This window comes from Saccopteryx bilineata, chromosome 7 (assembly GCF_036850765.1).
Source record: "Saccopteryx bilineata isolate mSacBil1 chromosome 7, mSacBil1_pri_phased_curated, whole genome shotgun sequence".
In the NCBI taxonomy this organism is placed as follows: domain Eukaryota; kingdom Metazoa; phylum Chordata; class Mammalia; order Chiroptera; family Emballonuridae; genus Saccopteryx; species Saccopteryx bilineata.
In genome coordinates this window covers 15512333-15537754 of record NC_089496.1, presented here as the reverse complement: position 1 = coordinate 15537754, position 25422 = coordinate 15512333, and the positions used below count along the sequence as shown (strand labels likewise).

General features: G+C 39.5%; 1 protein-coding gene and 1 long non-coding RNA gene across 4 annotated transcripts in view; one reads left to right on the top strand and one right to left on the bottom strand.

The window, feature by feature from the left end:
• The window catches only part of LHFPL3 (LHFPL tetraspan subfamily member 3), a 787193-nt gene extending 769188 nt beyond the window's left edge, over positions 1-18005 (bottom strand). For both annotated transcript variants that reach the window (XM_066239946.1, XM_066239945.1), the window contains exon 1: positions 17279-18005. In XM_066239946.1, the coding sequence (XP_066096043.1) occupies positions 17279-17705 (427 nt within the window). In that variant the 5' untranslated portion in view covers positions 17706-18005. The remainder of the gene's footprint in view (positions 1-17278) is intronic.
• A 63-nt stretch (positions 18006-18068) lies between these two features.
• LOC136310666 (uncharacterized) lies at positions 18069-23841 on the top strand. 2 transcript variants are annotated; one of them, XR_010726596.1, is made up of 4 exons: positions 18069-18508; positions 19107-19235; positions 19513-19586; positions 23542-23841. It is a non-coding gene; the product is annotated as an uncharacterized lncRNA (long non-coding RNA). The 2 variants fall into 2 exon arrangements; XR_010726595.1 differs by having other exon boundaries at positions 18069-19235.
• The last annotated feature ends 1581 nt before the right edge of the window (positions 23842-25422 follow it).

The following is a 25422-nucleotide window of genomic DNA, read 5'->3' as shown; positions in this document are numbered from 1 at the left end:
TCTGCTTTAATTTCACCCTATTTTTGATAATTTTCCAAACATTTATTTTGTTGGTAAATGCTCAGCAACACTTGGTTAACAGGCGGTATATTTTTAATATCTATAACTTGTAAGTTCTTTGTATATATCTGGAATATAATTACATAAAACTTAGAAATATAATGTCAAAAAAATGAAATGTCAAGAGCAGTTAGATATCTTGCCAAAATTCATCCAGCCAATAAATGGCCAAGATGTAAATCTTACAACCACTTCCCAGCTCTGACACTTTCAGAAGCTGCCAAGTCTATTATTGCCCTCTCTGGAACTGTGTCTGTGACGTGGTGAACCTATCCACCATCACCACTTTCACCATCACCAACAATAAACAAATTTATTAAGAATGTTTCGGCTCCCTGGCCAGTTGGCTCAGTGGTACAGTGTCAGCCCTGGTATGTAGATGTCCCAGGTTTGATTACAGGTTAGTGTACACAGAAGTAACAACCTATTTCTCCACTCCTCCCTTACCCCCCCCTTCTCTCTCTCTCTCTGTCTCTCTCTGTCTCTCTCTCCCTACCGCAGCCATGGCTCTATTGCTTCGAGTCATTGGCCCGGGTGCTGAGAATGGCTCTGTGCAGTCTCCACCTCAGGTGCTAAAAATAGCTCAGTTGCAAGCATGGCCCCAGATGTGCAGAGTATCAGCCCCAGATAGGGGTCCCAGGCTGGATCCCAATTGGGGTGCATGTGGGAGTCTGTCTATTTCCCCTCCTCTCACTTGGAAAAGAAATGTTTCTGCATTTGATTCAGGGCAAGAACAGATGATACAGAGCCAGTAATGCTAACACTTGCCTTCGTCCTATAGGATTCACAGCCAAAGACTGATAGCAATGAAATCAGAGATATAACCAAGGAGACAGTATGGGCAAAGAACCACCCAGGCTCTAGGTTCAGGAAATAAAAAGGATTGGATGAGGTGGACCTAATCATGCCTAAGCAGGCTTGCAAAGGGAAATCTGGAAAACATATGAACAATTATTTTCCCTGTAAATAATTCTTCCCTTCATATTGATACAGAATGGTGAAAATGCATACTGAAGACTTATACTAAACAAAAGTACATTAAGTTGGGAGGCAAAAGAAATAGCATGGCACTGGGAATCAGATAGATGTGTGTTAGTGTCAGTTTTCCCAAGGTGTAATTTTGGCAAGACTTAATTTCTCTCAGACTCCAAGGCATGATGTTATACAGCAGGGGGAGTCTGATTTTAGCTCGAACAACTTCCTGGCTGTGTGACTGGGAACAATTTTTAAGCTTCAATTTTTCATCTGCGAAAATAGGCGTTATAGTATTAAACCTATAGAATGGATTGTTGTGAAGGTTAAATATACTGAACTAAATAAAGGTTTCTGCAAATAGTGGTTGCTCTATAGTTAGTATTTACCTTTATTTTTTATAAGTAAGTTTTAATATTGATCCAACTTCTAAGCCATATGAGTCTATATCCATTCGGCACTGGTTATGTACACTTATTTAAATGTTTGCTTACCTAACTTGTTGCTCAAAGGTGGACTATGTCACTTTTTATAGCATGAATAGCCAATAAAATCACATCCAGAAGAATAATTCTTATTTTCAATCAACCTATAATCTAACTGGATTAGATTAGTAGTAGAAGTTATTAATGGAGGCAAGAAAACAAAACAATGGAAAATGTCTTAAATTGCTTAGGTGAAGTATATTTTACCTACTCTACCCTCTAATATAAAATTACTTATAGGTGTAAAACTTTCACAATTTTACAGCAGAAATAAAATTATTTTTCCAAATTCATATAATATCATAATTTCTCTGGAATAGTGTCATTCAAATGTTTTGGCTGCAGCCCATAGTAACTTCTACATTATATATTGCAATCTAGTCCATACACACATACATAAATATTTTAGGGTATTAAAGATTTCATAAGAGCCTATTACTTGTATTGCTTTCATATTTTCTATTCTGTTTTAATCCAAGTTTTAATGTTGATGATTACATATTAAATTGATATCATGACCCATCAAAGTGTCACCAACCACATTTGTAAAACCCTGCAGTATACCCTTCCATTCCCTATGAAGGTTCTCAAAAAATGCTTTGAAGTCAGTATTACACTTTGTCCAGGTAACTGGATAAAATGTGAATATTCAATTAACTAGTATTTAGTATTACACAAATCCACAATATTTTTGGTTATTAGTCATCTGAATCTTAAATAAATTCAATTAACCTAGTTTATATTATATGTGTTCCTTCAACAAGACGGGTAATAGCAAATGTTGGAGAGGCTGTGGAGAAAAAGGAACCCTCATTCACTGTTGGTGGGACTGTAAAGTAGTACAACCATTATGGAGGAAAGTATGGTGGTTCCTCAAAAAACTGCAAATAGAACTACCTTATGACCCAGCAATCCCTCTACTGGGTATATACCCCAAAACCTCAGAAACACTGATACGTAAAGACACATGTAGCCCCATGTTCATTGCAGCACTGTTCACAGTGGCCAAGACATGGAAACAACCAAAAAGCCCTTCAATAGAAGACTGGATAAAGAAGATATGGCACATATACACTATGGAATACTACTCAGTCATAAGAAATGATGACATCAGATCATTTACAGCAAAATGGTGGGATCTTGATAACATTATACGGAGTGAAATAAGTAAATCAGAAAAAAACAAGAACTACATGATTCCATACATTGGTGGAACATAAAAACGAGACTAAGAGACATGGACAAGAGTGTGGTGGTTACCAGGGGTGGGGGGGAGAGAGGACATGGGAGGGAGGGAGGGGGAGAGTTAGGGGGAGGGGGAGGGGCACAGAGAACTAGATAGAGGGTGGCGGAGGACAATCTGACTCTGGGCGAGGGGTATGCAACATAAGTTAATGACAAAATAACCTAGACATGTTTTCTTTGAATATATGTACCCTGATTTATTAATGTCATCCCATTACCATTAATAAAAATTTATTAAAAAAAATATTATATGTGTTTTTAAAATTTTCTATAAATATATTTATCCTAGATACTCACAGTAGGTCCCTTACCCTGTTAAAGGCACTATAGAAATCAATTTAGCTTCACAATCTATAATAGATTGTCTTTCTTTTTTTTTAATTTTCAAATTTTATTTAGACAACTTTAACATGGTGACATTGATCAATAAAAGTACACAGGTTTCAGGTAAACATTTCTATAGCATTTACAACTGTTCATTATGATGTATACCCATCACTCAAAGTCAAATCATTTTCTGTCACCTTATACCTGTCCCTTTTTACACCCTTCCCCGCATCCCACTCTCTCATTGCCCCCCTTCACCCTGGTAACCACTTCACTTTTTTCTATGTCCACGAGTCTCAGTTTTATATAACACATATGTGTGAAATCATACAGTTCTTAGTTTTTTCCAATTTACTTATTTCACTCAGTATAATGTTAACAAGGTGCATCCATTTTGTTATAAATGTCACTATGTCATCATTTCTTATAGCTGAGTAGTATTCTATTGTATATACCATGTTTCCCCATGTATAAGATGTAACCTTTTTCAAAAAACTTGGGGTCTAAAACCTGGGTGCATCTTGTATAGTGCTTGTGGCATTTCAAATGCCAAAGACAGAACTGAGGACAGACAATATATGAAGACAGTGATTTGTCATAAGACACAGATGAGGACAAGCTAATGGATGGGAGTTTTGATAGTGATGAGCAGTTGTTTGAATATTATGATGAATAAAACTTGAGTTCAATAACGTCATGTAATACATTTTTTTTTCAAATTTCGGGCCCCAAAATTAAGGTGCGTCTTATACATGGAGAAATACAGTATGTACCACATCTTCTTTATCCAATCCTCTATCAAGGGATACTTGGGTTGTTTCCATGTCTTAGCCACTGTAAATAACACTGCAATGAACATGGGGGTGCATGTGTCTTTACATATCAATGTTTTCAAGTTTTAGGGGAAGATGCCCAGTAGACAGACTGCTGGGTCACATGGTAATTCTATTCTTAATTTTTTGAGGAACCACCATACTTTCTTCCATAATGGTTGTACTAATTGGCATTCCCACCAGCAGTGAATGAGGTTTCATTTTTCTCCACAGCCTCTCCAACACTTATTACCTGTCTTGTTGATAATAGCCAATCTAACAGATGTGAGGTAGTATCTCATTGTAGTTTTGATTTTCCTATTTGCCTTTCTCGAATAGCTAGTGAAGATAAGCATCTTTTCACATATCTGTTGGCCATTTGATTGCCGTTTTGGAAGAAGTGTCTGTTCAAGTCCTCTTCCCATTTTTTAATGGGATTGTTTCCTTGTTTGTTGCTAAGCTTTGTATGAGTTCTTTATATATTTTAAATATTAACCACTTATCAGAGCTGTTATCTACAAATATCATCTCCCATTTAGTTGGTTGCCTATTTGTTTTGTCAGTTTCTTTTGCTGTGCAGAAGCTTTTTAGTTTGATATAGTCCCATTCATTTATCTTTGCCTTTACTTCCCTTGCCTTGGGGTCAAATTCATAAATTGTTCTCTATGGCCAAGGTCCATGAGCTTAGTACCTATGTTCTCTTTTCTATTTTTTTATTTTATTTTTTTAGTGAGAGGAGGGGAGGCAGAGACAGACTCCCACATGTGCCCCAACCAGTATCTACCTGGCAAGCCCAGCAGGGGACGATGCTCTATCCATCTGGAGCCATTTCTTAGCACCTGAGGTGGAGACCATGGAACCATCCTCAGCGTCCTGGGCCAACTTGCTCTAATCAAGACATGGCTTCAGGAGAAAAGGAGAAGAGAGAGAGAGAGAGAGAGAGAGAGAGAGAGAGAGAAAGAGAGATGAGAGGGGGAGGGGTGGAGAAGCAGATAGGTGCCTCTCCTGTGTGACCTGACCAGGAATCCAATCTGAGACCTCCACACGCCATTCCGACGCTCTACCACTAAGCCAACCACCAGGGTCTTAGTACCTATGTTTTCTTTTATGTAATTTATTGTTTCAGATCTTATATTTAGGTCTTTGATCCATTTTGAATTAATTTTTGTGCAGAGGGACAAACTGTAGTCAAGTTTCATTCTTTTGCATGTGGCTTTCCAATTTTCCCAGCACCATTAATTGAAGAGGCTTTTTTTTCTCCATTGTGTGTTTTTGGCTCCTTTGTCAAAGGTGATTTGTCCAATATATGTGGTTTTCTTTCTGGGGTCTCAATTCTATTCCATTGGTCTGTTTGTCTGTTTTTCTGCCAGTACCAGGCTGTTTTTATTTTCATGGCTCTATAGTATAATTTGAAGTGAGGTAGTGTGATACCTCTGGCTTCATTCTTTTTCCTCAGGATTGCTTTGGCTATTCAGGTTTTTTTATGGCTCTATACAAACCTGGTATTATTTTGTTCTATTTCTTTAAAGAATATTTGAATTTTGATGATGATTGCATTAAATTTGCATACTGCTTTGTGTAATATGGCCATTTTAAATATGTTGATTCTTCCAATCCATGAACATGGAATATTTTTCCATTTCATTCTATCTTTTTCAATGTCTTTTAATAGGTTTTGTAGTTTTCAGTATACAAGGTCCTTCACATCCTTCATTAAGTTTATTCCTAGGTATTTTTTGTTGTTGCAACCATAAAAGAATTTTTAAATTCATTTTCCCATGTTTCATCCTTGGCATATAGAAAAACAGTGGAGTTTTGTATATCGACTTTGTATAATGTCACTATACTATATTGGTTTATTGTTTCTAATAGCTTTTAGTGGAGTCTTTGGGGTTTTCTATATACAGGATCATGTCATCTGCAAAAAGTGGTAACTTTACCTCTTTCCCAATATGGATGCCTTTTATTTCTTTCTCTTGCCTAATTGCTCAGCTGAGACTTCCAGAACCACGCTGAGTAAGAGTGGAGAAAGTGGGGAGCCTTACCTTCTTCCTGATTTCAGAGAAAAAAACCTTCCTTTTTTTCACCATTTAGTATGATACTAGATGATATTCACTAATGATCTGTCATATATGACTTTTATTATGTTGACATACTGTCCTTCTATTCTGATTTTATTGAGTGTTTTAAACATAAAGCAATGTTGAATCTTATCAGATAGCTTTTCTTCATCTATTGATAGGATCATATGGTTTTTGTTCTTTGCCTTATTGATGTGGTGTATTATGTTGATTGATTTCTGTATGTTGAACCATCCTTGTGCTCCTAGAATGAATCTCACTTGATTGTGGTGCATTATTTTCTTTTAATGTGTTGTTATATCCGATTTCCTAATATTTGTTTAGGATGTTTGCATCTGGATTCACTAGAGAGATTGGTCTGTAGTTTTCTATTTTTGTGTTGTCCTTGCCAAGTTTTGGTCTGAAGGTTATGTTGGCCTCCTAAAATGTGTTGGGGAGTATTGCTTCCTCTTCTGTTGTCTGGAAGACTTAGAGAGGATAGGTACCAAATCTTCTTTGAACGTTTGGTAGAATTCACCAGTGTAGCCGTCTAGTCTTTTGTTTTGGGGGAGGTTTTTGATAGGTGTTTCTATTTTCTACTGCTTATAGGTCTATTTAGGTTTTCCACCTCTTTGTGACTCAGTCTATGAAGATTGTATAGTTCTAGGAATTTATCCATTTTTTCTAGCTTCTTGAATTTGGTGGCATATAATCTTTCATAATATTCTACTATGATCCTTTGTATATCTATGACATCTGTGGTAATTTCTCCTCTTTCATTTCAGATTTTATTTATATTAGTTCTTCCTCTTTTCCCTAATGAGTCTAGCAATATTTTGAGTTTGTCAATATTTTTATCTTTTCAAAGAACCAAATCTTTGTTTTATTAATTTTTTCCCTATACTTTTTTTTGCTCTCTATTTCATTTAGTTCTGCTCTAATATTTACTATTTCCTCTCTTATGCTGACTTTGGGTTGCCTTTGTTCTTCTTTTTCTAGTTCCTTAAGATGTGATGTTAGGTTGTTTACTTGGGATTTCTCTTGTTTCTTGATATAAGCCAGTAATGATATAAACTTTCCTCTTATAACTGCTTTTGCTACATCCCAGAAATTTTGACATGTCGTGTTGTCATTTTCATTTGTCTGTATATATCTTTTGATCTCTGCTTTTATTTCTTTTTTGTCCCAATCATTTTTTTAGAAGTATGTTAATTCCCACATTTTTTGTGGTTTTCTCTACTTCCTTTTTACAGTTGAATTCTAATTTCAAAGCCTTATGATCAGAAAATATGCTTGATATAATTTTAATCTCCCTGAATTGTTGATGTTAGTTTTGTGGCCCAACACATGGTCTATCCTTAAGAATATTCCATACATACTGGAGAAGAATGTATAATCTGACATTTTATGATGAAATGTCCTTTAAATGTCTATTATGTCCATTTAGTCCAGAGTGTCATTTAAGGCTGGTATTTCTTTACTGATATTCTGTTTAGATGATCTACCTAAAGCCGTCAATGATGTGTTGAAATCTCCAAGTATGATTGTGTTTTTGCTTTTATTTTTTATTTTAGACCAGTTAGTATATGTCTTATATATTTTGGTGCTCCCTGGTTTGGTGCATATATATTAAAAAGGTTATGTCTTCTTGATACAATGCCCCCTTTATCATTATGAAATGTCCATCATTGTATCTGCTTACCTTTGTTGTCTTGAAGTCAGTATTGTCAGATATGAGTATGGCTACACCTGCTTTTCTTTGGCTATTATTTGGAGAATCACTTTCCAACCTTTCACTTTGATTCTACCTTGTCCTTGCAGCTTAGATGTGTCTCTAGAAGGACGCATATGGTTGGGTTTTGCTTTTTGATCCAATGTGCTACTCTGTGCTTCTTTATTGGTGAATTCAGTCCATTTACATTTAGGGTAATTACTGACACTTGATTTTCTATAGCCATTTTATGTTTTGTTTTCTGATAGCTGTGTCTTGTTTGGTTCCTCTCTTTTTATTTTTGTCAGTTGTTTTTGTTTGGTGGTATTCCATACTTCTTTCCCCTATTTCTTCTTTTTTTTTTTTTAAGCTATGTGTTTCAGTAGTGGCTTTTTCATGAGTGGTTATAATTAGATTATTAAGAGAAAAAATGTTCATATGTATACGAGTCCTTTGTTTTATGATACTTCTGCACTCCATCCTCCTTTGCTATTGCAGATCTTAACCTTTCCCCTTTTATGTTATTGTTGTCACAGATTATCTTTGTTTTTATTGTGAAAAAGCTTGTTGGAGCTTTTACTTGTAGTTTTGATTTGTTTTGTTCTTTGTTGAATAACAAAGGTTGAATAACCTTATTGAGTATTTCCTTTAGTGGAAGTTTTCTGGTGATAAATTCCCTCAACTTCCTTATGTCTGTAAAAATTTTTATTTCTCCTTCATATTTGAAGGATAACTTTGATGGATATAGTATTCTTCACTGGTAATTCCTCTCTTTCAGTATTTTGAAATGTTTGAATCCATTCTCTTCTGGTTTGTAGAGTTCTGCTGAGAAGTCTGATAACTTAATAGGCTTTCCTTTACAAGTTATGTTTTTTCTTTCCCTAGCTGCCTTGAGGATTCTTTCTTTGTCATTGAATTTTGACAATTTTATCACAATGTGCCTTGTAGTAGGTCTCTTTGGGTTGTGGTAACTCGGTGTTCTGTTTGCTTCCTGGATCCGAGGCTCTAACTCTTTCCATAGGCTTGGGAAAGTCTCACCAATTATTTGTTTGAATAGGTTCTCCATTCCCTTTTTCCTCTCTTCTTTTTCTGACATACTCATTATTCTTATATTGCTTTTTCTGATGGAATCAGATTATTCTTGTAGAGCTCTTTCAGTTTTTTTAATTCATGAGTCTCTCTCCTCTTCTCTCTGTAGCATCTCTAGTTGGCTCTGTTCAATGTCACTGATTCTTTCCTTATCAGACTTGTTCTGTTAGCTAAACTTGTTACCTCAGTCTTCAATTCATGTATTGAATTCTTCATCTCTGTTTTTAAAGTATTAATCTCCTTGGTGACGTATGCATTTTGTTCATTAATTTGTTTTTCTGAGTTCATTACGTTGCCTATTGGTGTCCTCTTGCATCTTGTTGAGTATTTTCAGAACTTCAATTCTGAATTCTCTATCATTTAACTCCAAGGTTTTCATGTGATTGAGATTTTTTTTCTGGAGAGTTTTCATTTTCTTTCTGAACTATGTCTCTGTCTTGTGTAACCATGGTATTTGATTTATTCTACCTTGATGGTATTTGAGAGTGGTATTGTTAATAACCCTAACAAAAAAACAACTAAAAAATAAAAAATTAAAATAAAAATACAATAAAAATATAAAAATTTTAAAAATTATGACAAGAAAAACCACAGGAAAAAAGATGAAAAGCAAACCAAAAAATCAAAAACAAAATACCACAAAAATAAGAATAAGAAATATAAAATTTAAAGCAGATGAAATTCAAGAGAAAAAAAAGAATAAGAAAAAAGGAAAAAAGGGGAAAGAAGAAAAAATAAATTTCAGTTTTGCAAGGTTTCTTCCAATAGGTGTCACTGTATTACAACTTTTAGCTCTGTGAAGTTTCTGGGCTGTCCACCGCTGAGAATGCTACTGTTGCAGTGATGTAAGTAGGGACACAGTCACGTTGGTGAATGAGGTGTGTTGTGAGGGTTTTACAGCTTCAGCTTTCTGGCTTTACAGCTCTAGCAATGGTGATCTCAGGCTTCTTTGCATTTCTTCCCAGTCCCAACAGACCTGGGGACTGGACGTGGAGCACCTCTGTTCTTCAAAGGAAAAAGTAGCTCTGGGTTAGTCTCTGACACTCTGTATGGCGAGATGAGGGAGGTGGGATCTAGGAGGTAGGGTACAGCTTTCTCTGTCTCTGCCAAGTGCAGGCTGCAGGCAGACCATGGGAACACTGGCCATGAACCCACGTTCTGGCCACTTTGGTTTATCTCCCCCAATGCCCCTCTATCTCACCGCTTCTCCTGGCAGAAGGATACCCAGTCACTCTGAGTTTCTCTCTCTGTACCCCTCAGATGAAATCCAGAGCCTGAGCTTCCCTCCTCCCCACAGTCCAGCAGACAAAAGAAATCCCAGTCATTCCAGGTTTGTCTCCTCTCCTTTCCAAAGCCCACCACAAGTGTGTTTTATCTACCACTACCCTTTTCACCCCATCCCACCTTTAGTCTATTTGGTGTGTGGATCTCTCAGGTGTTCCTGAGAGCCCAGCTAGGGTTCCTTCACCGCATTATAGTTGTTCAACTTATTGAAATTTCAAGGGGAGAGATCAGGAGTATCTCTCATGCCACCATTACTCTGATGTTACCCTGGTATGCATACTAGATTTTCAAAGAGAAACTATAGAATATTTTCTATCAGATTTTACAATGACCTTTTCTTTCTTTGGATGACTTATTTTAATCTTTCTCCATATCTCTCCCCCCCCATATATAAGAAGTTTGATCATCTCTCCCTTTGAATATCTTGATCTTAAGTCTACTATAACTCCCTGTATGGGCAAAGGTGGTGGAGCCTTAATTTTTGTCTTGGTAATTGAAATTTGCACACAGTTTTGCACTGTGATGCATATTCTAGCTTGCTGCTTGTCCCATGTAACTATATTTTTAAGCCATTGATTATATCAAATTGAACAGACTTTTGATGTTATCAAATTCCACAGGATTTTCAACCTTGAATTTCTTCCTCTTTTTTATTCATACTTCATTTATTTTTGATGTCACTCTTCTAATCCCTGTCATTCTTCACAGCTACATATAGTTGCCTATATTTCAAATACTGAGCCTTCTAACAATGATGATACACATTTCCCATTTTGATTTCACAGTCTCACTCTTGATTTTCATTGAAACCAAAAAAAAGGGGAGGGGTGCAGAGCACAGTCCTCATCGACTACTTCCACAGTCTCCAGGCAGTTAAGTAAATGGGCCTATGATACATTCTGTACTAAAGCTAAAGTTGAGTTCTTTTCAAACTCTTGTCTGCCACCATTTTCTACTAGGGCAAAAATATGGAGAACACTCTTGACTGGTTAAGTTCTAAATGTATGATTCTGAGTTAAGGCCTCTTTTCTGATCAACACTTATTTATCATTCATTGTATATATTACCTTTCACTACTCTTCCACTAGCTCTTTTATTGATAAACCATAATCTCAAAATTTCATGCAATTAGATTACTCAGCCTATCATTTAGGATCTGTTCTCCTGTAAAACATACACCTACAGTACTTACCCTGCCACACACCTGGTTTCATTAGGTTGAAGAAGATGTCAGAATTCAGGTATGTGACACACATTTGGCAATTCCATGCCAGCAACTTTATTTCAGAAAGGTTTGCTTTCTTCTTTTATTCTTCTCAATAGAAACTCGATAAGGTTCATGTTTAGATTGATCAAAAAATTATTTATCTTCCTCTTCCAAGCCACGCATTTTTCTGTTTTACTTTAGGAAAACTGACGAGTGTGCTCAAGGTTACAGTTAGAACAATTTAACTGTGAATGGTATAATGACCCTGTGTGGCAGGAACATCATGGAACTGTGGCCATAATTTGAAAGCTGCATGATATTAATTATGTGAACATTTAGGATTCTGGAAAAGGTTGTTTTTATTTCTTTTTTAAAGTGCCTCAGTGACTTTTCAAAATAGCTTTATGTTTAAGTGATCAAATAAGTTACCTACTATTTGCTAAATGAACCAGCCTCTTATTTTCCATCAATATTATCTTCTTGCTATCATTAAGAATGAAGGGTCTACTCCTTGGTCTTTCCTCATATCCAATAAAAATTCCAGTTGACTCATTATAAGGAAAAATTCCATTAATTAAAGCCAGTACTGCCTGGCCAGGCAGTGGCTTAGTAGATAGAGCATCAGACTGGGACGCGGAGGACCCAGGTTCGAAACCCTAAGTTCACCAGCTTGAGCGCAGGCTCATCCGACTTGAGCACTGGCTCACCAGCTTGAGCATGGGGTCACTGGCTTGAGCATGGAATCATAAACATGACCCCATGGTCGCTGGCTTGAGCCCAAAGGTTGCTGGCTTGAAGCCCAAGCTTGCTGGCTTGAGCAAGGGGTCTCTCACTCTACTGTAGCTCCCCGGTCAAGGCACATAGGAGAAAACAATCAATGAATAAGCAATCAATGAACAACTAAGATGCCGCAACAAACATGCTTCTCATCTTTCTCCCTTCCTATCTGTCTGTCCCTATTTGTCCCTCTCTCTGACTCTCTCTGTCTCTGTCAAAAAAAAAAAAAGTTGGTACTGACTCCCAAAGTTCAAATATATTATGGAAATTACACTTTAAAATTCTCCTAGTTATCATGCTATTAAGCCCCAAAATTAGAATTTTCCTGAGGTAGTCTTTGCTTCATACCAGTGTGATCTGAAGTTCTTCATACCCCTCCTCACAGAGTTTATCTCCTCACACCACACACAGAACTAAACTGAACCACATACTGCAACTATAGTTACATGCTCTGTTGTTGTTTCTTCTCCTCCTCCTCCTCTTCATCCTCCTCCTCCTCCTTCTTCTTCTTCTTTAATTAATGAGAGCAAGGGAAGCACAGAGACAGATTCCTGCATATGCCCTGACCAGGATCCACCCTGCAAGAACTCTATGGGCCAATGCTCTGCCCATCTGGGGCCCTACTCCATTGCTCCACAACCAACTATTATATTTTTAGCCTGAGGCAGAGACCACAGGAATCATCCTCAGCACCCCAGGGGCCAACCTGCTCAATCAACCAATGACTGGGGGGGGGGGAGATGGGGGTAGGGAAGGGGAAAAGTGGAAAAGCAAATGACTGCTTTTCATGTGTGCCCTGAACAGGGATCAAATCCAGGGACAGCCACACGCCAGGCCAACACTCTGCCGCTGAGCCAACCAGCCAGGGCTTATTTTTCTTTATTTTTTAAAAATTTTGCTCACTTGGAAAGATTCCTAAGGTATATTACACAAAAAGTGTAGTATACTGTCCTGGCCAACTGGATTCTCTTCACTGGGTCAGAACCTCATACCAAACATAAGCACCAATCATTAAATAAATGTTTCATCTTAGGCATCTGATACCTCATTCTGGTGAGGTGTGTATGTATTTATTTATAGAAGTATATAAGCACCTTGTTAACATTTTTACAATGGATAAAAGCTGTTAAATGTAAAGTCTTGCACTAAGGAAAAAAATCACCTAACCATATATCTTAAGGGTTCTCTGAAACCAGTCATTTTTCATAGATATTCACTCAAAATCTCACTGTTATAAAAATCATTTGTTTTTACATTCACATTAATATATTTTCCAACTTCTCTTCAACTGTCAAATTCTTTTTCATACTACATAAAAACAAACAAACAAATAAACCCTACCAGTTTCTAAATTCTCATTGCAAATCACTCCCTTATAAGTTTGGCTTGGTAAATAGAAAATTCTTAAAAGTGGAATGTGTTGTTAGAAAATGAATATTGGGTCTCTCTCTCTCTCTCTCTCTCTCTTCGCAATGATTATTAACTTTGGTGATTCTCATCTCACCTAAATGACAGTTATAAAATTTAAGACACATGCTGGCTAAAAAGAGCTGGGGAAAACTTAAGTGGGAGGCAAGGGAAACTGACTAGCAATTAAGCTCTTAAATCCTACCCTACTGCTTTGCTATCTCGGTGGCTCTTCCTGTTGGTACACTCAGAATGACAAAGTATAGGGGATTTGGCGAATGTAACCCTATCTCCTATCCTTCTACCCCCTGAACAAGGAAATGCAACCTGGATCAGCTGCTCCTTCCTCACATATCAAAACAGGTAGCTCCTTATCTGTTGCCTTCAACCAAGAAGTCCATGGTGAACGTCTTAAAAAAAAAAGCCCTTAATTTATGCTTTAATGCTTTAACTTACTTTTCTACAAAAAGATTTCTTTGGGCTATAATGGCTAACACTTGGACTTCTGGAAACAATTCAAGATATGGCTTATAGTCAGTAAGACAAACAACACACCTTTATGAGACTTGGAAACAGACTAAAACACTGTTTAAAGACCAAACCAGGGAAGCAAAAAATCAAGTTCCTAGAATGAAAAAATTCCCTTTGATCTTGAGTTGCTGTTTTTGTTTTTTTTTAAATCTGGGCTTTATTACCCTTCACCTGACCAGTGAAGAGAATCCAGTTGGCAGGACAGTATAGTTACCTCTTTTAGTGTTAGAGAAGTCATACAGAAAGAAGAAAAGTCTCTCTTCTCAAAAAGTTGTCACTCTGTAGATTTTGAAATTTCACATCTCTGATTACTGGTATTCATTTTAAGTATTATTTTTATGTCTTCAGTCTTTATATCAGGTATGGCCCATAAATATAGGATTATATCCAACACTAATGTGATTATTAGCTTCTAATTTTGTAGTTCCACTACACTGAGGTTAATAATGATTTAGGGGGGAAGAGAGAGAGAAAGAGGGCAGGTGTTCATAATAACACTGTTAATTATATGTGCTTTACACATCTAGATAGAAGAGTAACATCATTTTCAGGTCCAATAATTTTTCTAGTCCATTGTTCAGAATCATAAAAAGGATAATTCCTGATGTTGTATTGCCACAAGAAAATTTCCTGCCTCATCACTACAGTGTATCACCATAATGTATCATTATAAGGGATTTCATATTCTACTTGGCTTTAATTAATGATATTACTATATTAAAATGCCTAGATAACTAAACATACAAGTTAATCATCTGACTTTCAAAGAGGGTTAAACAGTCTCTAATAAACAAATGGTACATCAAGTCTCATCTTTCATAGCACATTACACTTGAGATTAGCCTTGGTACAGTTAGAAGTATGAACTGTCTTCTTAACATCAAAAAGGAATAGTCCAAACATTAGAAACTAAACTTTGAGAGTAATATTTATGTTAAATTTCTTGTTAGTGTCATAAGACTTAAACAACCCCCCAAAAAACCACGTTAAATGGAATTCTTCAGAAATATCTTCTATCTCCCATTCCTTAAAAAAAAATCTGTGTATATAATTGACTTTGATTCTTAATTGCTCCATTGTCATTACGCATTCTTTTTAATTAATCCACTTCATTAATAAAGTTATGTATTTCTGTGGTTTATCTAGAAATAAAATACCAAATAAATTGCAAATAATAGCTTGAAAAATTATGCCTAGAACTTAAGGACCTGAACCACTCCAAAAATGAAGTAAACATCCTTGTATCTTCTTTAGGAAAAAGGCTATCACTACATTTTACATTGACATATAAGAAACAGGGTAGTATATTTATGTAAAATTTCTGAAAACAAGACATATCACTATCCCAGAATAAATTATTTTTGTGTGCTCTATTCCAGGGAAAGGAAAGAAAAAATATTGTAATAGTTGCAGTTTGCATTAACTTCAAAGCTGGCCATTCTTTTCCAAAGATAGTTTTCTTTACTTTTAAAAGAAAAAAAATAGCTTGGGTTTAGGGTACAAAAGTATCATTAAAATAAAATATTTAGAAATATGTTGTTGAGAAATCACCTGCAAATTACTTTCAGACCTTTGAAAAACAATCTAATTTAACTCACCAGTCTAAATAGGTCATTTAACTTAGAAAAATTAAAATAAGCTGTTCAGGGTCAACTCTTTTTCTAAAACATCTGCATCTTCAATGTCCTATTGTCTTCAAAGTCAAGTAAGAGTTAAGTGTCAAGAGCAATTATAATACATTAATTTATTCCAAACATCAAAGTTAGTCTTCATCTAAAATGGCCATTAAGTTTTACATTACATATAAAAACATTATGTGTGTGGGTTGGGGACTAGGTGCTTCAAGAAGTTAGGAGTGGAAAGAGAAGGAAAAGCAAAGGGCTCTACATTTCAGGGGGTAACAAGGGGAGCTCCTCTACTGGTGCTCTTTTCTTGCCTCTCACATGGGGCACATTCACAGTTTATGGCAAATCAAAATCAGCTCAGAGACACTTAATACAAGGCAGATACTTCCATACTAGTGTAGTCTTCCGCAGCTTCTCATATCAAACTATCAATATAAGATCATGAACCTTCTCTCTCCTGTCCAGCACCTTTAAGGACTCAATCATCTGAGGATGATTAAGTAAACTCAAGGATCAAATCCCTGCTCCTCAGAAAACCTTCCAGAGTATAAGAGTAACTACAAAATCTTGAAGGTAACATCTTTGAAGTATGAAAACAATCAAATAAAACAAAACATAAATGAGAAAAGTTGTCTGCCTGAGACATCCTCTGTTCCTTCACCCCAGACCATCCATAAAATCAAAAGGACCCCGACGATGCTGGAAAAAGAGGGCGTCAGGTGTCAGAGAATGGAGTCTGCCTTTAGAAGGAAGGGCGCCCAGGGTGGCTGGCAGAGTGAATCAGCTTCACAGCAGATAAAGGAACCCGTTTCAGAACCCGTTTCAGGACTCTCCAAAGCCACCAGGAAATACACCCCATCCTTTCTAGTTTAAAAGTATCTTCGATGCACAGAAAACAACAACAACAAAAAACTACCTTCATATTCCCGTTAGCAACAATCTATCACCAACAGGCGAAGAGTGGTCCGATAGGCTAATAAAACAGTCCTCCCTGGCCATCTTACTAAAACCACTTCCCAAACATGAAATCTTGACTCCCTCAGACCTCTCTCTGCAGACGGCATGAAAACATCTCGGCTCCGACAAGGAAGCAAACTGAAGGCTTGACATCGGGAATTGCCAGGGAATATACTAAGCTAATTTTTTCTTAAAAGGGTCAAACCCCAAATAATTAGGGCTTACTCATTTCCAGATGCATGATAAATTTTACAACTGCCGGAACAGAAAGAAACAATTCCACTCCAACTCCCACATGGACCAATGACAGAAACCGTCCCAAAGACGGACAGAATAGGGGGACTCTCTTTCCACTACAACCTCTCCAAATCTGTTTTTCCCCTCACTGTGTCCATCACTCCTTAGTCTCTCAAAACGCGCCCTAAGTGGCAGCTTCTCCCCGTCTTTAGTTCGGAGTGGACTTGGCCCAGCAAATGCCCTGCCTCCGGCGGGTCCCTCTAAGTGTCCTTCCTCGCACTTGGGAGGTCCTCAAAACCCCCTGGGCAAGAGACTCGTGCCGGGTTCGGGGAACCCCGGGATTTCCGGCTCCCGCCACACACACTCCCTTGCCTGAGCGGATTAAGTTGCTCGGCACCAGCGGCGCGCACAGCCCGGGTCCCTCCCACTCCCACCCGTCCGGCTCGGGAGCTCCGGGGTCCCTCGCCTCCACGGAGGTGAGCGCGCACTCACCGGAGGTGAGCTGCATCCAGGCACAGATCTTGTACACGGTCGCCGTGTTGCAGAAAAAGAAGAGGGTAAAGCATATGATGCAGGCGATGATGAGCATCATGGACAGGCCGATGAAGAACGAGGCGGCTTTGAAGGCGCCCGAGGGCAGCGTGGAGAAGTCGGTGAAGCTGCCCCTGCAGGTCAGCTCCCGGGAGAAGCCGTTGCCGACGCAGTAGTGGAAGAGCCCGAAATAGCCGGCTTGCGGGGTGTCCACGCCGTCGCCGATCCAGTAGGGCTGGATGAAGCAGACCACGTTCACGATGGCAAAGCAAATGGTGAAGATGGCCCACAGCACGCCGATGGCCCGCGAGTTCCGCACATAGTTGGTGTGGTAGAGCTTCGCAGCCTCCTGAGCCGGGAGCATCGCGGCGGCGGCGGCCCCGGGCATTCTCCTCCGCCGCCTCCTCCGCCTCCTCCTCGCGGTCCTCCGCGTCCCCCGCCTCTCCGCACTCCGGAGACACACTCGCCGGCCGCGCGCTGCAACTCCGCCGCCTCCGCTCAGCCCGGCAGCGCCAGTTTCAGAGTCCGCACCCTCGCTCCGGAAGAAGGGCGGGGAGCGCCCGGCGCCCGGGTGCCCAGCTCAGCCTCGCGGCCCCTCCCTCCCTCCTGGCCGCGGCCCCAGCCGCTCACCACCCTCCACCCTTCCCGCCGCCGCTGCAGCTGCTGCAGCTGAAGGCGACAGCACCCGCGCGGGGCAGTGTGGCGCGCGAGCCCGGAGCCCCCCCTAGCCCGCCCCGCCCCCCGCGCGCTGCCTCGGGCCGTGCAGCGACCCTGGAACGCCCCTCAAGTGGCCGGCGGGCCTGGAGCTGGCGGAGGGGAGCCTAAGGAGGGGACGGGGACACCCACAGGGATCCTAGAGGCGGTCCCGGCCGGGCGCCGGGCGGGATCTGGGAGCGTTTGGGCTCTGCACAGCAACGTGCTCCGACCTCCACGTCTTTGCAGAGGCGCGTGGAGCAGCGCGGCAGGTGCAGCGCGAGGCCGAGAGGAGCGGGGTACTGCCCGAGACACTTCCCTCTCACAACCACAGAGCCTCCCGGGCTGGCTCCTCGGCTGCCTCTGGCCGCAGAGGTGGAGACGGAGAAGTTGGGCAGGAGCTGGCAGATAATAATGTACAAGGCATACTTGAAGGGTGTCTCGGGTCTGCTCAGCTGAGCTGCTCTCCTCTTCATGTTTCCCCCTCTCTGCAGCTAGGTGAGCTGGAGCCAGTGATGCCCTGGCCTATACACTCCTTTCAACCAGGTCACTTTCCCCACAGATCTTGCCAAGGACTGGGATTCTGGGCATGAAAGTGACTCTGTCACAGAAGTAGTTTGTCTGAAAACATTGGGGAGTTTGGTCAGTGTTATATTTCTTACAGAAATACACACTGTGCTGGGTGCTAATGATACAATAAGGAAGACAGGTGATTGTTTTTATTTTCCAGGTATTACTCCCACAACCCAAAGCTCCAGTAACCAGAATTGCTTTCAGAGTAATTTCCCCTTAATTATACATACACAACTCCTTCTATTTGCATGTGGCTTTGTTGTTTTATACTTGCACTTTTGTGTCATTTCCCTAGCTTGATGCTTTCTCTTTCCAGTCTTTCTATTGCTCTGTTAACAGTCCCTGCCTTTCAAACTCCATTTCTTTATATCCATCAGTTACTTGCTTGGTTCCTTATGATTCTGATTAAAAACATACAAACAAAAAAAACACCACCTATTATCCCCACTCGAAACAGTGGAACCAAAAGACTAGATAACAGCAGCAGAATTTTTAACACTTAATTGCACACTTTATTATAAAGCAAAAACACACATCAACTCCGTGACAGCCTCTTGCCATGATGATGCCCTATCTGCCGACCTTCTTATGGAGCAGTGAGACCTTCTTATGGAGCAGTGAGATACCAGAAGTATGGGAGTACCAGGAATGGGTAAGAAAGCTCAGAATGGTTCAATGTCGGGGGGGGGGGGAGTTCTGAAAGAAATTCAGCTACATAAATGACTATTATTTGGGAGAGGGACCTACATTAAGTGATGAAGACCATCCAGACCCCTCATCTGATAACCTGAAGATTTGAGATTGTATGAGGAGAGGGAGGGAGACAGTAGAAAGAGGCATAGGGGACACACAAGATAATGAACGGGCTAAAATTTGGAAAGAATTTAAAATGGTGAGTGTTGGGATCTTACATTCAGTTTTTCCTGTAGGTATGAAATGAAGGCATCACAGTTCAAGGTCCATTAGGCAGGACTTTGGAAATCAAGAGGACAGCATAAGACGTGTAAGTGTTGGTGACTAAGAATTTCTTGCAAGTATGGTTATAGAGACTCAGAAGCTCTTTTAAAAATCAAGGCATTTGGGGGAGGTGGGGAGGATGACCTAAATATGAGCTGACTCAATATAACACTAGCAAGTCTCTAAAAACATAATTCGTGATGATGCATCATTAATGCATTGGTGGCAGTGCAAGGTCAGAACTTTTGTTAGTTTCATTTGCCTCAACTCCACTGAAGTTGCTAATAAATCTGAAAACCAGAAGAGTTTTAACATGAAAAGAGGAAGAGGACAGGTGAGAGTAATCGGATTTATGGGGCCATCTGGCAGGCCATGTGTCTCAGATGCAGAGACAGCTTTACAGCACAAACTGACAGTAATTTCTAGTGACTCCCCCAAGCCCTCAAATCTCCAAACCTGCTTGTATGAAGTGGTCTTTCTTTAAAATCAATGCTTAAAAGATATCTTAATATGCCCACGGGGTGGTTGAGATGGGAGTTTGCTAAGAAGGGAAAGGCTGAGAATCAGAAAGCCTACTTTAGACCTTAGTGCTTAAATTGACTTTATAGGACAAAGACTGGCCAGTGACTCAGATTCAAATGTTGTGATTCAAAGAGCTCTTCTATTTGAGTCATGCCCAAGGAGAGCCTTATTCTTATTCCAGGTTTGGAATTGCCTCTGGGTCCATGCTCAGAATCACTATGCCAAGGGGTACACTCAAGCTGTCCCCTCTTTTCAAGAGCAACTATGAACAAACCAGTGTGGGGGTATTCCTGATCTAAAGTGATCCCATGGATCTCCCCTTGAGTTATCAGTCACAGATAAACTGAACCCTGTCAATGGCCTTCTTCCTACCTTTATTCTGCCCTGCACCACAGCAGAGTTCCAGAATGAAGCAAGGTCTCCCAAGACTTGGAATTAGGAATGAGCTAGAACACCTGTAAGCTTTTTAGTTGTCATCAATGAAAGCAGATTGTCCTACATCTTCCCAAACAAATCCTCTGTTGCACATCTCCAACCTTGTCCTTGGCAACTAAAAAAAAGGTAAAACTGTCCCTGCCTTTACTCTAAAGCTTTGTCTGGCACCAGGCAGACTTTAGGAGTTCAGACAGCTAAACATCTGGACAATTAATTCCAATCATCAAATGTGTGACCAGGAAAGCTGTTTTGGGGAGGAGGAAATAATAAAACTAGCCTGATTCATGCTAAGAAGTTACTATTGATAGAAAACTATATTGAAACGGTAACATGATTCATATGTGCTAAACAACTAGTAGAAGTTGGTGTCATTGACAGCATCAAATTAGAAACACTGAACACTCAAATCTCATACTTCACTGTTAAAAATTATTTTTCTCTTACTGCCACAAAGACTCAGTAGTGAGACCCACTCTTTTCCCTGTGACATTTTTTTTAAGTGGGAGGGAGAGAGACAGACAGGAAGGAAGAGAGATGAGAAGAATCAGCTCATAATAAATGTTAGGTCTATAAAAGAGAAAAACAGCAGAAAGTTGGACTGTGTGATGCTACTAAAAAGATTCTGGATGAGTGAAATGACCAAATGTTTTGATCCCAAACTAATTCTTGATGGCTTGGGAGAGTGTGAAAGCCATGGAGGGCAAGAGACTTGGGATTCAGGCCCAGCACTATCTCGCCCTAACTGTGAGAGCCTATAGCTCCTGGGGCTCCGTTTTCTCATCTCTAGAACTACATGAGAGAGAGGGCACATCAGACAAAGTCTAAGATCTCTTTCTGCAGTAAAATTGTATTCTCTTCTACAAAGACTATTCCAGAGTGACTTTGCAAAAAATGACAAAACCCAGTACTTGAAAGGGGGGGAAAAAAAAGGCAAAACCTAACAAGAGGTATCAGACTGGTGATGCAGACATTTTATTTAAAATTGAAAATCCCTACTGAAATCCAATTGTTACAATCTTTCAGGCAATGAGTACTTAGTGTTCTCAGGTGAGTCATTGCTATGACCTTGGGAAATGGAGAAAGAGGTAATTTCTATCATCTGTTAGGTGTAACTAATTTCTGGGGCTATCACTAAGGTCAGTATCAGATCCCATTTCAGAATATAAAGATTCTAATAATGAGCTCTTTTCACCTCCCAAAGGTTTCCTTCTGTCCCTCCCCCTGCCTTAGTTTTCTTTTAGGGCTTTTCAGAAACATCTTAATCAGTCACTAGGTTAGCAGTGGCAATCAGATGGATTGAGTGTTTCAGGGCCCCTTGCAAGTCAGGATCAAATACATTACAAGGGTCTGATTTCATTGTATCTTAGTCTATACCACTTTGCAAAGAGATGTAAGTGCCACACGTGAAAAGAAATGGGAAATAGGGATATCAGTCATTCGTTCTTCTTCTTTCTCTTTTTCCTTTATTTTGAATTAGATTCTGTATAAGGGTCTCCCCTTTTATAAGTTCTTTTCACTTTTTCCAGACCTAGCTAAGAGCATAAGTTGCTTTCTCATAAGGCTAAACACCTCCACAGCCTGTGCTAGAACTGTCTTTGTTAACCTTGTAAGTCCTTGATGATTTCAGAACAATTCTGTCTGAAGGTAAGTAGTGACTTCTATTGAATAAAATACAATGGAAACATGATCATCACTTGAGTATGATTTTTAAGTCTATAATGGAGCAATATTATATTAAAGTTTTAACTTCAGTATGTAGGTTCTGTTCTCTTTTAATCTATTACTAGATGATCTTTTAAAAAAATTCTATCTACTGTTCATCTGAACCTGCTTCATGAAGTTTCCCACTCAAAATACATCTTGATTATAAAGTAAAGCCTTCATTTGTAACATCTACCCTAGTACCTTCCACTTGGGGCTCATATTTGAAAGCACTGCCTGAGTATCTGCTAAAGACATCTTCACCCACAAAGCTTGTTTTTCCTGCAGTCACTTGAAGCTCCCAACCCTCAGGTTCAGCTTTTTTTAGGATCTCCTCAAGCCACACAGCATATATTTTGAGTCTTATAACCCCCTAGACCTCTATAAATGTGCAGGAACCCATCTAGATGCTTTATTTTACTGCTATTGTGACCCCAAAATATTAATCTTGATAGTTCAGTGCTTTTGTGAAGAAGCACATTTGTATGCCTATATTAATCAGTGTTTGCTGCAGAAGCAACACAAACTCTCAGTTGGTTATGACCACACACATTTACTTCTAACCCACACCACATAGTGGTGCTGGTTGGAGGTCCCACTCCAGATAGTGAACCTGACTGTGGGTCTGCTGGTATTTTCATTCTGAAGTCTAAGTTAAAGGAGCAGCCCCTATCTGGGACATGCTGCTGGCATAGGACAGGAGTATAAGAAGCTGAGGCAAATTATAAAAATTTATCTAAAATATCTTCTCAAATATAGTGTGCAGCATGTCATTCCATGGGCCAAAACATATCATGTGAAAAAGCCAAAAGTCAATGTACTAGGATATAAAAGTCCCTTGACAGGAAATAAATGAAAAACCATGACATGCATTTTCTGATAAAACTTTAACACCAATGAACTTTTCAAATGTTCCCTGGAAAGAACATTTGATTTTTGCTTAAAGATAATTTCACTTTGAATAAATATTTAATCCTATCCACTCTTTTATTGAAGATTCTGCCTTCTCTTGGTATTTAATTTTTTATGGAAAAAAATAATAACCAAAAAAATGTCCCATGAGAAGCTAAATTCATAATGAATTTCTTTACTTCACACTATTCATACATATGTGATTCTGCCTAACAAGATGTGTTTGATCAGGAACAGCATTAGTTTCAAAGTGGAGGAAATTTATGTTACAAGCCTACAGTATTTTCCAAAATTGAGTAAACATCTTTAAAAAAATCCTAGTATACCCCACATTTTCAAAAGTAATGACTTATAAAATTGTTATTGTAATATTACCTAAAATGTGCAGAGTAAACATTAAAGGCATAAAACTTAATTTTATTTACTTTCAGTCATGACAGCATGAAGTCATTGCATCCTTTCCCTCAAAGCAAATATAAAACTGAATGAAATCATCAAAACAGCCATTTTAAGGCCCTGAAGGTTGACCAAAAGCAAACAACCTATTGAGAGGTATTTATTTATGAAGAACTTCTGGGATTTGAATAAGAAAAAAGGAAATCTGCCTGACCTGTGGTGGCGCAGTGGATAAAGCATCAACGTGGAATGCTGAGGTCACCAGTTCGAAACCCCAGGCTTGCCTGGTTGAGGCGCATATGGGAGTTGATGCTTCCTGCTCCTCCACTTTTCTCTCGCTCTCTTTCTTTCTCTCCTCTCTCTCTCTAAAAATGAGTAAGTAAATAAATAAAAAGAAAATGAAAGTCTGTGATTTCTTGCCTGGAGAAGACTCCTGCACACTGATCCCCTGCTCAGTCAGCACGTTGTTTTAGCGAAGCAGGACTAGCTGTGAACAGCACCAGCTTCTGCCAGAAAGGGAAGACTTCGTTCTGAGTGCAGGACAAAAGTCCAGGCCAAACAGCACTGTTGCTGAAATTAGCAAACATGATAGGAAATAAGTGTGGGAACACCGTGACATTCCTAGCTGCAGGCCCTGCTTGGGCAAGCAGTGGAACAGTCAGAAGTTGAATGGAAATGAGAGAGCCATAGAAAAACTAGACAAACCCTCCACACATTCCTAACCAACTAAAGAATGACATGCTCGCTCAGGGGAGACAAAATATTTGGTGGGAAGTAAAACCTGAGGAAGACTTGAGAAATGCCCTGGACCCAAAGTCAGAGGAAAGAGACTCTACAGGTTTGACGTATTTGAGCACAACCACTGCACAAATCATTGCCTCCATGCTAAGCTATGCAGAGGAAACCTTTAGGAAACCAGACTGAAAAATTGATATAAGAACAATAATTAAAAAAAAATTAAGTAGAAATGTCAGCAGCCATACATCATGAGGAAGACAGATTCTATAAATTAAGTCCAAGCAAGTTAGTGGGGAAAAAAAAATAGCTCAGGAAAGAAAAATCAGGATCTGGAATAGCTATAATTTAACATCTTAAAATGTTCACTATTGACAAAAAAATCACCAATCTCTGTAGGTCAACAGTGCTCAAGTAGGATAAACACAAAGAGACCCATATCTAGATATAATTGAACTACTAAAACACTGAAAACAGCAAGAAACAAGTTCATAGAACACTGGAATGACAATACAATTTATGGCTAATTTCCCATTAGAAACAATGGAGACCAGTCGCATTGAGATGACATATTCGAAATTCCAAGAAGAAAAATAACTGTAAACCAAGAGTTCTATATTCAGAAAAACTGTCCATCAAAATTATATATCACTCAGCAGTTTTAAAAAAGGAACAAACAGGCCCTGGCCGGTTGGCTAGGTGGTAGAGCGTCGGCCTGGCGTGCAGAAGTCCCGGGTTCAATTCCTGGCCAGGGCACACAGGAGAAGCACCCATCTGCTTCTCCACCCCTCCCCCTCTCCTTCCTCTCTGTCTCTCTCTTCCCCTCCCGCAGCGAGGCTCCACTGGAGCAAAAGATGGCCCGGGCGCTGGGGATGGCTCCTTGGCCTCTGCCCCAGGCGCTGGAGTGGCTCTGGTGGTGACAGAGTGACGCCCCGGATGGGCAGAGCATCGCCCCCTGGTGCGCGTGCCAGGTGGATCCCCGTCGGGCGCATGCGGGAGTCTGTCTGACTGCCTCCCCGTTTCCAGCTTCAGAAAAATCCAAAAAAAAAAAGGAACCAACTATTGATACGTGCAATAACCTTGGTGACTCTCCAGTGAATTATGCTAAGTGAGAAAAAGTCAATCCCAGATTATACACTGTATGATTCTATTTATACAACATTGTTAAAATAACAAAATGA